Raw genomic sequence first — 15,061 nt, forward strand, 5'->3', positions numbered from 1 at the left:
TACAGACTGAAGTCTGAAGTCTCAGCAAATTAGAATATGGTGGCATGTCAATCAGCTAATCAACTCAAAACACCTGCAAAGGTTTCCTGAGTACATGTTCAGTAAATGAACATACTTTCCAGAAGGCCAACAATTCACTAAAAATGTTTTATTTTTATTTTTTTATTTTTTATTGGTCTTATGAAGTATCCTAATTTGTTGAGAATTGGTGGGTTTTTGATAAATGTGAGCCAAATTCATAACAATTAAAAGAACCAAACACTTAAACTACTTCGGTCTGTGTGCATTGAATTTATTTAATACACGAGTTTCACAATTTTAAATTGAATTACTGAATTATTTGAGATGCTCCTGTATGTGAGGAAAGTGAAGGACAGAATTTTCTTTTGTCACAATACTTCTACTTTAACTCGTATAGCACTTTTTCTGTATGTAAATGTGTTGTGGGGGATGAGTTTTGAAGTACTTTTGCGCCTTTGTGTGTTCATTGTGTGTGTTTATGTGGGAGAGGTGGTGTACAAGGGCATGATATGAACAAGAACAGTGTTCGTGTGTGTACTCTGTTTCTAAGGACTCTCACTTTGCAACCCTGAACCCCAGGGGGACAATGAGGTACATTGGAAAAGGAGGGAAACAGTGAGGGTGGAAAAGAAAAGTGAAATCCCCTGCTGTGGGTCATGTCAACAGAAATGAAAAACTCCAAACCAAGGGGAGTAGTTTATATGATGTCATATTTGATGTAATCAATCTCACCTCTGTCACAAGGCATGTGTGTAATAATTTGTGGTCAAAAAATGCTAATTTTAATCCAGCTTGTATGGAAAAATATGATGTGTGTATGTGGTTGGATATAGTTTGTCTTCAAAAGTGAACTAAATTTAATAAAAAAAAACCTCCTTTGGAAGCATCTGGAAAAAAGATTTTAAATATAAATGAAGCACATTATTTTTATTATGAAAACGACGTTTAATATAAAATCCATTATTAATAATTGAGCACAAATAATAACTGTAATAATTAAGCAGCAAATCAGCATATTAGAATGATTTCTGAAGGAACACATGACACTGAAGACTGGAGTAATGATTACTTTTTAAAATATCTAAAATAGAAAACTATAATTTAATAAGTTTGAGAATGATATTTTAGACTTTTATGAAACATTTTAATTTTCATAACACGTGCAATTACAGAATAAAGCCTGTATAGAGATATACAAACATTTACTCTTATCATGTCTCTGCTAAAAACTGCTACATTAATGTTTATGTACATTTTGACGAATAACTCAAAGCCCAATAATTGTTTGGGTTACTGAAAATTAATGTCTGTCGCGTGACTTTTTTTTTATTTTTTTTTTATTGTAAACCGTTGGCAACTATTTCTGAAATGTTCAGCCGCTTACATCTTACCTCAGCTCGCAGTCAGGTGCCATGCAGCTCAGCTTCTGTGAACAGTCAATCCCACCTTCTTTTATTTGATTGGCTCTTTCAAAAAAAAATTGTCAATGACGAGAGCTTTTGAACCGCTGCACTGAGCCAGAGCACGCTAAATTCATTTGAATTTTTGACTCAGATGGGCCACGGAGGCCATTCGTCTGGGTCGATGGAGGGATATAGGCTATGTACATTTACTATAATTATTTTTATATGTTTACCCAGTGGGCTGTCCCACATTGTACAGCGGCCCACCAGGGAAAACTCCCTGTACTCCAAATGGCCACTGCATGTCTGTAGCAGTCTGTGTAGAGCAGCTGCTGTTCACTGTGATCTCATAGAAACTATTGATGAGATCATCCTTCCTAACATCTGCCATGAGAACTGGGTGCTGATCCATTTTATATTTAGGAATATCCATAGCACTCAGTTACTTAATATGACTAACTAAATATGAACATATTACTCCCATCCTACTCTCTTTGCACTGGCTGCCAGTCCATTTTAAAATATTTTTAATTTGTACTTTTTGTTTTTAAGGTTTTAAATGGTCTGGCACCTTCGTACCTTTCTGATCTGTTGAGCTTATACAGTTCAGCTAGATGTCTAAGGTCATTGAATCAGAAACTCTTATTCGTCCCTAGATCTAGGCCGAAGAGAAAAGGTGATTGCCATAGCCATAGCCCTAAATTGTGGAATAGTCTTCCAATCTCTATTAGAACAATTGAAACAGAATCTCTTTTTAAACAAGGCTTAATGCCTAGCTCTTTGAGAAGGCTTTTAGTGTATGAGCCAACAGGAGTTTGTGTCTAATTATTATTTGTTTGTCTTGTCTTTTATTGTTTCTATGTATTTTGATTCTTTTCAATTTATATTGTTCAGCACAATGGTCAACCATCGTTGTTTTATTGTGCTTTTATAAAAAAAAAAAAAAAAAAAAAACAATACTGACCTGATTGTGTGTGTGTGTAGACGGGTTTCCATCCAAAGTTGCAAATTTAACTTGTGCGCAAAATTGGAATATCGCACAAAACATTTGCATGCAAGCACCATTTCCATCCAGCGAGTCAAAGAGAACAAAATAGTCACTTCCTGATAAACTGGCACTATTACATGACTAAGAAAAGTAGGAGAAGCTACTGAATATAATAATTTTCCTATTTAATAAATTACTTGCACCTCAGAACGAGCAGACAAAACACAATGAATGCGGTTATTGTTTTCAGAGGTGGATGCTGCTGTTTGGAAACACAGTCGTTTAACAGTTCTGGGAGAAATACTTTGATGACAGACTTTGCTCGGGCATTTCCGAATGACCATATAACAACATTTCAGATGATGTGGAACAAGATACTTCAAAATGCACATAAAAGCAGGGTGATGGAAACCCAGCTAGTGGCAGAGTCCGTGTTAGTAGGCCATAGAGGCTGCTAGGCTCTTTGTAGTTGAATGACAGCTTTGTTCCTGCTCCTCAACGATGTAATTACAGACCAGAAGTCAACACCCACTCATGAGTTATCAACTCATTTTCCCTCTCTCTTGCTCTCTCTGCTGCTTCTCTTTCATTCTCTCTTTATCTCATGATCTGTGCAGATATCAGTTCTGACTTTCATTTTTATGTTTTTTGTTCCTTACCACATAAAAGCATACAAAAACTATGACCTTACGCACTTTCTAATGTATTAACTATGCTGAAAATATTGCATGTAAAGCTTGACATGCTGTTACCACAAATAATAATTATCAGTAAGCAAAATAAAAACCCAAAGTATAAAATAAAAATGTTTAATTTCATCGGCCGCATCAGTTCATGTAAAAATGAACAAAATAGAAGTGTGCACAGCATGTATAACGGAAGGCTATGGATCCTGGCAAAGACCCTTCCGTCCCACCCTTCCTCTGGTTTTTGTTAGGTTTTTTTTTTTTTTTGGTTTGCTCTGCTTTGCTTTTAATAATACATCAAATGATTTATTTTACTCAACACCATGCCAACCAAGCATATTAACTAAGACCATCCTGAAAAACTATTTTCTATAAACTTCTGTAAATTTGAACAGTACTATATAAGTAATTAAACTTTATCATATTACTTTTTTATAAGTTATATTATATTAATTATATTATGACATTTTTTTTAATTGTTTAACATTTCTCCTCTTTGTTGCAGCTAACTGTACACCGCCATGCAAGAATGGAGGGATGTGCTTGCGGCCCCACGTTTGTGTGTGTAAGTCAAGCTCTAAAGGCAAGTCCTGTGAACAGACTACTCTGCCCCCATCCTTACATCCAACTGGACCATTAAATGGAAACACCAATGGTGGACTTCCAAACGGAGGTCATACATATGGATACCCCAATGGTCATAATGTAGTTCCCCAGCCTCCTATTCCTCAGCAGATCTTCCCGCAAGGCCAAGGTCAAGTGCCGTTACCGTTGCCTGGCACCAACGTGGGACATCTGACCCTGTCCATGAAGTCGTCACCTAACGGACCCAATCCTTATCAACCACAGTGAGTATGACGGCTGTCATAATACTGTGTCATGGTTCAAGATATGGGTGAATTTTCAGTCATAATGGTTGTTTGGCTTTGTCTCGTACCAACGTGCGCAAAGTCCTACCACAGTTAAATAATCAAATAATGTATGCACTTAAGTTACTTTTCAGATGTTTCCTGTTGAATGTACAGTGGTGTAATGGCATTGTTGGATGCTATTTTTAAAGACTTACCAGATGGCAGCATTTATTAGTAAACCTGATATTTGAAAACCAGTTATATAACCTGAAAAGTTTGAATGTCAGTTGAATGTCATTATTTAAAAGTTTCAATAATCAGATTGGTTGATTAAGGATGTGTAGCATATACTGTAGCAAAGGCCTGGAGTAATTGTGTAAATCTATTTTGGACTTTTTAGATTCCTCTGGCACTTAGTTCACCAAACTTGTCATTTTATTATTTTGGAATGAATTACTTTAGCTTGATATTAATGTTAGACGTCAGACGTCTGCCCATATCATGCCCCCCTACTACTCTCTCAGCCTGGGTCTGTTTTACAGAAATACCCACTGTTTATGAGCCTTACTCAATGAAATCTTTTTACATGACTTAGACTTGGGCTTTCACCAAATTGTAACTCCTGATGTCAGCCTAGTTTTTTGCTGTAACCTTTGTTTGCCCTCAAAACGCGATTTTTATGAGCATCCTTTACTGTGACTGACTAAAACCCTTGCAGACTCTTTAGTGATCTGTTTTTTGAGGGGTTCTGGGGGTTTGGCTCAGGGTTACTTTGACTTAGACGACTATAAATGACTGGAAAGCTCACAATCACATCAGATGTCAAAATCATAAGATGTGGGGGAAAGCCACAGAATTGCCCCCATATTGGTTCCAGGAAAAGCTGTAATAATGTGGCAGGGCAGGATATTGATGAATTTTACTGAAAATATTAATGAAAGCAGTTTATGTGCTGGGACTGACATGCATTTTCAGTCTCTGCTTGGTAATTGCTACCAGACCTGTCCTCGAAAGCAGGTCTGTTGTTTTCACAGGGTTTATTTTGTGTGGAAGAGGTAGACCTCTCTCCAGAACTCCTCTTCCTCTCAGTTGCAGATAAACTTGCTCAGAATTTGAGAGGAATTTACTGCATTTTTGATATTTAGATAATTTTGAATGTTATATATAATCAATACTTAATTATATTATTAGTCAAATATTTGGGTTACAATAGTCAAAAAGACAAGACTCAAGGTAGAGCTGTCAGGATATCAGAATTTACATAAAATTTTCTGTATATGTTAATATCTTGTGAAGACAAATGTTTTGGCAAGAAGTACACAAAGGCTTTATTGCAGCCAATAATCAGTCTAAAATCATAATAATCATCTTTAATCAGTCATCAGTCAATAATCAGACTCTATGCACAGTAACAATAAAGCAAACATGTACCTCTATAGTGATTTCATCCATATGTGTATCAAAGGATTCTAGAACCAACAGTCACCTGTCAGTCAGAAAGTGCTTGGAATTATTTTATTTATTTTATTTTATTTTATTTAGATTTAAGTACCAAGATCCTGCCACTCCATCTTGTCAAAGTTTGGAAAACTGGTGAGTTACTGTCACCATGCTTGTTGTCTTAGACCAATTTTTACAGTCTCAGGGTTGCCAGGGTAACACATGGAAGCAGTGAGCTATGTATTCATACAGTTTACATGCAAAACATTTAACATAATGTGTTCTTTCACTGTTATTTTACTCTTCAAATGGGATATTTGCAACTGTTAAAATATGACCATTGTTAGGCCGCATGTCCTTTCAAATCAGACCGCACAAGTAAATGGTTTATTGAGGCGCAGATTGATTGATTTGTTGGTGTGAGTGTGCCTGGCAGCAGTGTGGGTTTAGTGTATTGAAGCTGTGGTTGGGTGTCATCACCGCAGAAACAGGTCATCAAAATGGTTATTTGTGTCAGGAAAACCTAATCCATCCATAGGAACACTGCTGGCCATGGAAAGGAGTGAGATGTTTTAGGAGAGATTTTATCCAGTGTTTTCTGTTGCCACTTTATTTTTCAAGCCTGAATCAATGCCGAGAATTGTGCTCAAGCTGTGTGCCACACTGTATTTACTCTAAATCTATTGTTTGACTAAAGTGATTTGAGGTGTTAAATGTTGGATGTTAAGATTAAGACTTTTAGTGGTTGTGTTCTGAGGATTTTTCTTTGTTGACTTATCCAGATCTCAAGTAAACTCATGAATCCTTTGTTGGCAGTTTAGTTGACCTTTAGTTAAGTTGAAGACTGAGTCACTGGTCTTTTTAAGTAATCATATAAAAACATAAGTTGAACTGACACGGCTGGCTTAGTGTATTGTTCACATCTCATCAAATCAGATTTTGGGTAAAAAGAAAATGAAATTTTCAATGAAAGAGCTTACAGTATGTTGTATGTAAAAGCAGTGGCAAGCACAAAGTTGTACTCTATTTAAAATAGTAATTAATTTATCATTTTAATTGCATTTCAATACTTTTTAATTTATAAAGTTTATTATGAAAAATATTAATGCAATCATTGAATTATTTGCATTAAAAAAAAAATCTATTAACAAGGTAAATGAAATACCCCACTAATTAGTAGCAATTGATGTTGTGGCTATAGCTCTGTGCTGTATGCTGGGGTAAATGAAGCCAGAGAAGTAAATGGTGTGAATCAAAGACAAACAAAACAAACCCCAGGGTTCACACATTTTAATTCCTCTTTCACTTATTATCCTCTTCCCAGTGAGCACAGACTTGTCTCTTTTTTTTTGCTGTATGTACTGTACACTGTAAGAAAAATCCATTGAAAAACAGATAATGTCCTGCCAGACAATTATGGTACAGTTTGTTCATTTTACGGACATTTCCTTCAACCCTTAAATACAGCGCAATGCATAATTTGAAATACAGGTAAAACACCTGTGTAACATCAATAAGGAAAATTGCTTCATATTATAGGGTTATATGATTCTTTTTTTAAAGATCATTATTTGGTGTAATAGAATATGTTGACATGCTTTAATGTTCAAAAAACACATTATTTTTCAAATACTGTACATTATTGTAGTTCCTCTATGCCCCGCCTCTCTCAAACGCGTATTTTTTTTACAAAGTCCCTCCTTCCGACAAGCTCAGTCTGCTCTGATTGGTCAACTGACCCAGTGCATTGTTATTGGTGGAACACCACAAGCACTTGTCGGAAATGTAACGGCCCTTTCCATAATCGCAAGTTTCATCTTTCAAAATGAATGTAAAGACAGTTAGTAATGTCCTTAGATTTACCATCAGTTGAAGCCGAAAGAGGTGTTTGCAGTACACAAGCCACGGATGGCTATTACAGCTGACTCCACTGTGAGACCCTCTCTCTCTCTCTCTCTTGCTCTCGCTCTCTCTCTCTCTCTCTCTCTCTCGCTCTTTCTCGGTCTCTCTCTCTCTCACACACTCTCTCACACACACACACACACACACACACACACTCGCACAAAACTCTGCATTTGAACAGTCAATAGCAAATACTTAAACTAATAACAAAACATACTTACAGTTGCTGATATATTTCCACATAGTGACATAGACATGTGGGGGTTTGAATGAGCCATTTTGGGGGGGGCGTGGCAGAGTCTTAACTTTGATGAAAAATATCTCTTTGGATTTGAGACTTTAGTCTTTGCAACTTTACAGATCTTCTTCATGCACCAAAAGCTAGTGACACTCCAAAGAGAAAGGAAAAATTTAAATCGCATTAAATGACCCCTTTAACTTTGTACATTGGCCAAATTTTATGAACTTTTCTTAGAGCGCATCTAATCAACCTTGTGAAGAAGAGCACATACTGACTCCACCAGAGCATGATGTAACTGCTAGCCTCAAGTGACAGAAACCCACCCATAAAAGAGCAGTGCTGTTAACATTCACCTGGCTCTGTAACTCCTGTCAATCAGTGAGTTTTGGAGTTCTTTGTTGCTGCTTCTCTCATGTCTGAAAGGACTTTGATGTGTCAGTCACATCCAGGATACAACCATGCAGTGAAGTGTGGACCGTCCTGCTGATGGTGAATATGAAACAAGGGAGAAGTTCATGATTTCAAAATTATTATTTTTTTTAAATCATGGTAGTGGCTGTTAGCTAATCCTCTGCATTCTTAGCATTTTAGGAAAATTATTGATAACAGCAATATATTTTCAACATTTTGCCAAAATTAAATTGCCGCATAGACAATAAATTTATGTATTTTTTTTGCAGGCTAAAAATGACTAAATTTTGCTTTCTCTAAATTTGTACAAACTCACCTATAATCATGATGTATTTATGTAACTGGTGATAGACGGCGAGAATACGAGAATACCTAAATATTTTTACACACTACTAAACAGGCAATGGTGTCACCAGCATAGAAGTTCTCATAGTTCTTCTTGGAGCCCTTGCATTTCAGCCCAGGCACAACGTGCCCTGAATTTTTTACGCTCCTTGGGCTGGGCTTCGGGCCAATTTTCACATCATAGTTCAGACGTGGGCCGGGTCTCGGTGCTGTTTTAGGTTTCTCCTTATTTTTATATTTTAGACATCCATGAATAAGTGATGAATTTTTTTTGCCGCGCTGGTGGAAACAACACGAGACCGTACTACCACGACTGTCAAGAGTGGCTCGACGGTGGGTATTGTCCCGTCAGCAGCAGTATCTATGGTGCTTTCTGTCAGTGCAGCTGAACAGTTATGCATTTTAGCTTGCCGCAAAGCATAGACAAAAGTAATTACCATAAATGTGAGGGAAATAGTAAGGAGATATTTGAATTATTTACTAATAAACTAGTGTTTTATGAGTCTGTGTCACAAGGATGAAGTTGCCTATCCTGACTCGCCATTTCCTCACACTCGCCTTTAGAGAAAAGTGCTGAAAGTTTTCAGTTTGTTTTATTTTAAGTAGTCATTTCAATCTTTCTATAGATATATTTATTATGTAGCCCAGTGGTTTTCAACCTGTGGTCCGCGGCCCCCTAGTGGGTCGCGGTGGTATTGTAGGTGGGCCGCCAATTACTATTAAAAGAAATAATATTGTTAATATATGCAAAAATGTCTAAGTCATAACATAACATCATTTCATATATATATAATTAAATAACAAAAAAGAAATCAAACTGTTACTATGCTTCCACTATTCGAGCTCGCTGATTAAATCAACCACCAATTTATCTTAGATATTTTTGCTGCATATGCAACAGAACAACAAATTCAAACATGCATGAATGGCTGTTGTGTTTTCTCCTGACTGCTTGCTCCGGTGACTATCTACCCACTGCCGAGCTTTGCCTGGATCTGGTTTTCCCGTTTTGCTTAGCGGTGCAAGCCCGAGTTATTTTCTGTTCATTTCCAGTCCATTCTAGGGCTGTGCGATTAATAGAAATCGTCATAAAATCACGATTTGAGTGTGCGCGATTTCTAAATAGCTTTATAGCACAATTTTCCGCGGCCCTGACCTCCTGCAGTATGCTATCCGATCCAAGGTTCACACACTGTCTGTGATGCGCCTTTTTTCCGAGCCCATGTTAACAGATCAGAGCGTTCACACTGCACGCGGTAAAAGGCTAGAAATAAAAACACATGAGCATAGAGAGAGCTGTGAGTGCACAGGACACAGTTTGAGTGAGGAGACACGTTTTAAGTGCGCACACTATCTCCGCGCAGAGCAGCGTGTATCTGAGCAAGTACGTCTGGTTTTGTGACAGCGCAAAGGAAATCTGCGTGCGAACAGAGAGATTCGCGCTCGTGCATTATTTTAATGTTCTTTCTCGTTATATTTATGCGCTCTCGCTGCTGACCGCATACACATACTGTAAACACACTGCAAACACCTGAGGCACAGCTACAGTTAATGAGCTCTATGAACAATGCATGGCAAAAAATAAAAAAAAGTCCCTGGACACTGGATTTTTTTTTTTTGCCATAAGTCTATACATTTTGTTACATCTTTACTATAGTGATATTATTATTTTGATTTTTTTTTTATAAAGCTCTAATTGGTTTTCTTTTGGAAATATGTTTCAAATTAATCCTGAATGCATTTATGAATGTAAAAGCATATTGGTGTCTATCACAATAGCAAAATTGATCAAAGAAATCGCGAGAGTTTTTATTTTTATTTTGTCCATATCGCAAAGCCCTAGTTCATTCAATAAATACAGTTAACAATCTAGCTTCTGAGTACTTAGTTATTAACCCAACAATAGCGGGGTCAGTTAATTTTTTTGAAGTGGGCCGCGCAAATATATGTGTGTGGTTGTGTGGGCCGCGAGCTGAAAAAGGTTGGGAACCACTGATGTAGCCTATGTGAGCCATGTATTCGCTGAGTTTCTGTTAATTTTTGTACTCCTGTTAAAGTCGAGACGACAGAAAGCGCATCATGTTCATTTTCTTTATTTTATAAAAGCACAATGTTTTGTTGATATTGTGAGTGCACAAAAATAAAAGTAGACCCTTTGCAGTTATGAATGATTACTCTTACCTTTTATGAGCAAAAATGTTAGCTTCTCCATGTCCTGCAAAGCGCCTCTGCACAAACTATTGGATTTAGCACATATTTATCTAGGTTAAACATTTAAACATGGTTATATGCTTGAACTGTTTTATATATATATAGATTTTATTTTAGGCAAGTCCTGATGATTTGAGAAGGCTAAATTGATCAAACATAGGCTCACTATCTGCCGCTGGCCACTTGGTCGTTACTTAAAAAAAAAAAAATTATATTAAACGAACAAAAAATCCCCCAAATGTGTTTCTAAATTAATTTAGGCTAGGGCCTAAATTTTGAGGCCCGTGATGAGTTCTAGTTCTTCTTGGTTGAATATACAGAATTGTGTAGGACACAATATCTTGCATACTGTCACTGAATCGGTACAGTATCTGATCAGTGAAATTGTATACTGTACACTTTTAATATATAAAAATATTATTTAATGTTAATTGAACAATTATATTGTCTATTGTGGTAATATTGTGTTTCACTGGTTTGGAAGAGAACAGGTTGAAAAGAAAATATTAAATAGACAAGTGAAGGTCATGAATGAATGATTTGGAGAGATCACTTGGGAATATTAAATATTGCCCTCTCCAGGCCCTGCGTTGCTCAAATAGGTTTCATATTGGAAATTTTCTTTCCTTTTTAAACACTTATAATCAGATGTCCTAGTGGTCTGTATGGCTCATCACTGCTCATTTTACAATGGTATTCACTGCAATACAGCAGCAAAATTGTTGAAGACATATTGATTTTTTTTTTAATTAGACAAAAATATAATCTGGCACAAAAAATGTGGCATATGCTTGATTTTGCGTTAAATTCTGTGATTGCAGAATCACAAAATCCTGGAGGGACTGTTTAGTAAAGTAATACAGAATATGCTTGATGCTTGACAGCTGTAGCCATTATGAGATAATTGGCATTGTAATGTATCAAATCGTATTAGCATGTAGTCTAGGTGTTATGTGTCAGTGATGAAATTGGGTCTGTTGGTACTTGGTATACAAATGTATATTTATCTGCAGGCAATAGGTATAAAAGAGAGCAAAAGCATCCTGATGTGGGTCATTGGGTTCATTAGAAGAGAGAGAGAGCTGTGTGGTGTCTCGCCGAGCACCAGGGAGGAACTGCAGCAGATTTTGCCAGATTCTGGGAATAACAAAAGGATAAGAGCGGAAGGAGAAGAATAGACAAAGTGGTCAAAAAAGTGGGAGAAGGAAATGGAAAACCGAGATGGACGAAGTACCGATCTTATTAAAGGAGGAGGATGGGCAGAGTGGTACAGAATGAAATGGATATGGACAGAGAAAAGAAAGAGGTAGAGAGAGAGAAGTGGACATGTGAAGAATTAAGCTGTTCATGAGAAAATAAGCAACATCTGGAGATCACTGGATTTCAGACCTGTGTAGCTCTTCAGTTTTGTTAGAGAGGGAGAGGGAAAAAAAAAAACTCCCTGCATCTTTTTTATTTTTTATTTAATTTCAGTACTTCTGCCAGCATACGAGGTCACGCCAGCTATTTTGTTGAGACTGGAACTAGAGCTTATGTTTATAACTTTCACTCTCTCTCCCTCTCGGCCTCTCTGACATCCCTCTCCCACTCTCATCTTCCCTAGCAGCAGTAGCATTAATGATCCATACATATTGATTTCACAATTAATGTTCATCTACTAGTGACATTTGAGAACAAAGCTTCATATGGATTTGTATCCATATACATTCTCAAGTTATTCCAATTAATTGGACTGTTGCTCGCTAATCAGAAAACAATATTACAATTATTATACTTTAACATTATGCTATATAATATTACTAATATTGTACAGTAATACTGTTTTACTGAAGATTTGATCAAAAAATGCAATCATGTTGAGCATAAAAGACTCTCAGAGACATTCATCTTACTAACCCTGACCTGGCAGTGTAGACTGTATGTGTTTCATTTTTCATTTCTTTTTTTTATGTGGTGCTTTTAATGACCATGTCCTTTCAGACCGTTAAGGCAACCCACTGCCTAGTTGATTCTGAAAATATTTTGTTTTGCAAATTCCAAGTTATTATATTGCTGGGCTGCAATAGACACATTAGAAGAAGTGAGCAGAGCCGCATCACATGTGTTCGACCACTATGCTCCAAAAACCATAATTACGATTCATATTACCGGGATTTACTCTGAATCTCAGCCCAGTGTCGTAAAATTCTATATAAACAGCTCATTATACTTCTGCTCCCCTTGCGCAGATTAATCTTAGGGCAGATAAACATTTAGTGAATTAAAAAAAATAAAAACGATGTGGCTACATGGCCACAGGAGCAGCATTGAGCACTGTCTGGCTCTCTAGAGCGCGTTCTGAATCCAGAAGCGACTGGGTTCAGTTCCAGTCTCAGACAGGTTCCTCTTCATCAGAGACAGCACATGTAAACCGATGTCCCCGCTGATCTAACCTGTCTACCAGAAGAGTCACCGTGGTCAGAAATCTGCTGGGATCACAGTACCTAAATGGATCTGGCTTTTATGCTCTGTAAACTTCTTCTCTTACTGGACGACTGTGGTGATGTGTGGAGGCCACAAAAATCCTGCTGTTCTTTTGTTGTGGTTTTTATGGAGATATTTGAATGCAGACCACACAGTTTGTTCAGTTAACTGCTCGTCTGCAAACCTCATTTCATATTAAAGGAAATATTAAAGTAGTTTCATACTAACATATTAAACTCATTTCTCACAGTGGCTGTGTTCCTGTAGAGTATCTTTTTCTTTCGTTGTAAAAATGTTGTTAATATTGCTGCATCACTTTAATTTGCTGTTTTGGCAAAAGGCAAATGGTTTGGCTCTAGCTGCATTCTGGATGAAAATAGATGATCTTTTTCCTTTTTATGGGTATTCAAAAATATGTTGACTGTTCTGTTTGATTAATAAAAATATTGAATATTAAACTATTAAACCTTAAATATTTTATTATTTTACAAATGTTCCAACTGTCTTAATTTTTATAGCATGAAAATTATATAGCATTTTTTTTTTAAGCATAAAATGGACCTATATTTCCATTCAAAGGTTTGGGGTCATTAGGGTCAAGAAATTACTTTTAATACTTCTATTTGACAAGAAAACATTAAATTGATCAAAATACATAGTTATTTGGAACTTTCTATTCATTAAAGATTCCTGAAAAAGAAAACCTATTTTATGCAAAGATATTCAGCAGCACAACAGCTTTTAACCATGATAAAAATAAATGTTTCTTAAGCATCAAATCAGCATATTAATTTTTTTTCTGAAGGATCATGTAACACTGAAGACTGGAGTAAAAGCGGTGGAAAATTCATTTTTTCCATTAGAGGAATAAATTACATACAGTATACGTCTATATATATATATATATATATATATAAAAAGAAATTATATATATTTATATATATATATATATATATATATATATATAAAAAGAAATTATATATATTTATATATATATATATATATATATATATATATATATATATATATATATATATATATATATATATATATATATATATATACATACAGTCGTGGCCAAAAGTTTTGAGAATTACATAAATATTAGTTTTAAAAAAGTTTGCTGCTAAACTGCTTTTAGATCTTTGTTTCAGTTGTTTCTGTGATGTACTGAAATATAATTACAAGCACTTCATACGTTTCAAAGGCTTTTATCGACAATTACATGACATTTATGCAAAGAGTCAGTATTTGCAGTGTTGGCCCTTCTTTTTCAGGACCTCTGCAATTCGACTGGGCATGCTCTCAATCAACTTCTGGGACAAATCCTGACTGATAGCAACCCATTCTTTCATAATCACTTCTTGGAGTTTGTCAGAATTAGTGGGTTTTTGTTTGTCCACCCGCCTCTTGAGGATTGACCACAAGTTCTCAATGGGATTAAGATCTGGGGAGTTTCCAGGCCATGGACCCAAAATTTCAACATTCTGGTCCCCGAGCCACTTAGTTATCACTTTTGCCTTATGGCACGGTGCTCCATCGTGCTGGAAAATGCATTGTTCTTCACCAAACTGTTGTTGGATTGTTGGAAGAAGTTGCTATTGGAGGGTGTTTTGGTACCATTCTTTATTCATGGCTGTGTTTTTGGGCAGAATTGTGAGTGAGCCCACTCCCTTGGATGAGAAGCAACCCCACACATGAATGGTGTCAGGATGCTTTACTGTTGGCATGACACAGGACTGATGGTAGCGCTCACCTTTTCTTCTCCTGACAAGCCTTTTTCCAGATGCCCCAAACAATCGGAAAGGGGCTTCATCGGAGAATATGACTTTGCCCCAGTCCTCAGCAGTCCATTCACTATACTTTCTGCAGAAGATCAATCTGTCCCTGATGTTTTTTTTGGAGAGAAGTGGCTTCTTTGCTGCCCTTCTTGACACCAGGCCATCTTCCAAAAGTCTTCGCCTCACTGTGCGTGCAGATGCGCTCACACCTGCCTGCTGCCATTCCTGAGCAAGCTCTGCACTGGTGGCACTCCGATCCCGCAGCTGAATCCTCTTTAGGAGACGATCCTGTCACTTGCTGGACTTTCTTGGACGCCC

General features: G+C 36.7%; 1 protein-coding gene across 4 annotated transcripts in view; it reads left to right on the forward strand.

The window, feature by feature from the left end:
• The window catches only part of LOC132111493 (latent-transforming growth factor beta-binding protein 1-like), a 90,201-nt gene that overhangs the window by 15,994 nt on the left and 59,146 nt on the right, over nucleotides 1-15,061 (forward strand). For all 4 annotated transcript variants that reach the window (XM_059518853.1, XM_059518854.1, XM_059518857.1 and 1 more), the window contains exon 3: nucleotides 3,604-3,946. In XM_059518853.1, the coding sequence (XP_059374836.1) occupies nucleotides 3,604-3,946 (343 nt within the window). The remainder of the gene's footprint in view (nucleotides 1-3,603; nucleotides 3,947-15,061) is intronic.

Source organism: Carassius carassius, chromosome 31, assembly GCF_963082965.1.
Source record: "Carassius carassius chromosome 31, fCarCar2.1, whole genome shotgun sequence".
Lineage (NCBI taxonomy): Eukaryota > Metazoa > Chordata > Actinopteri > Cypriniformes > Cyprinidae > Carassius > Carassius carassius.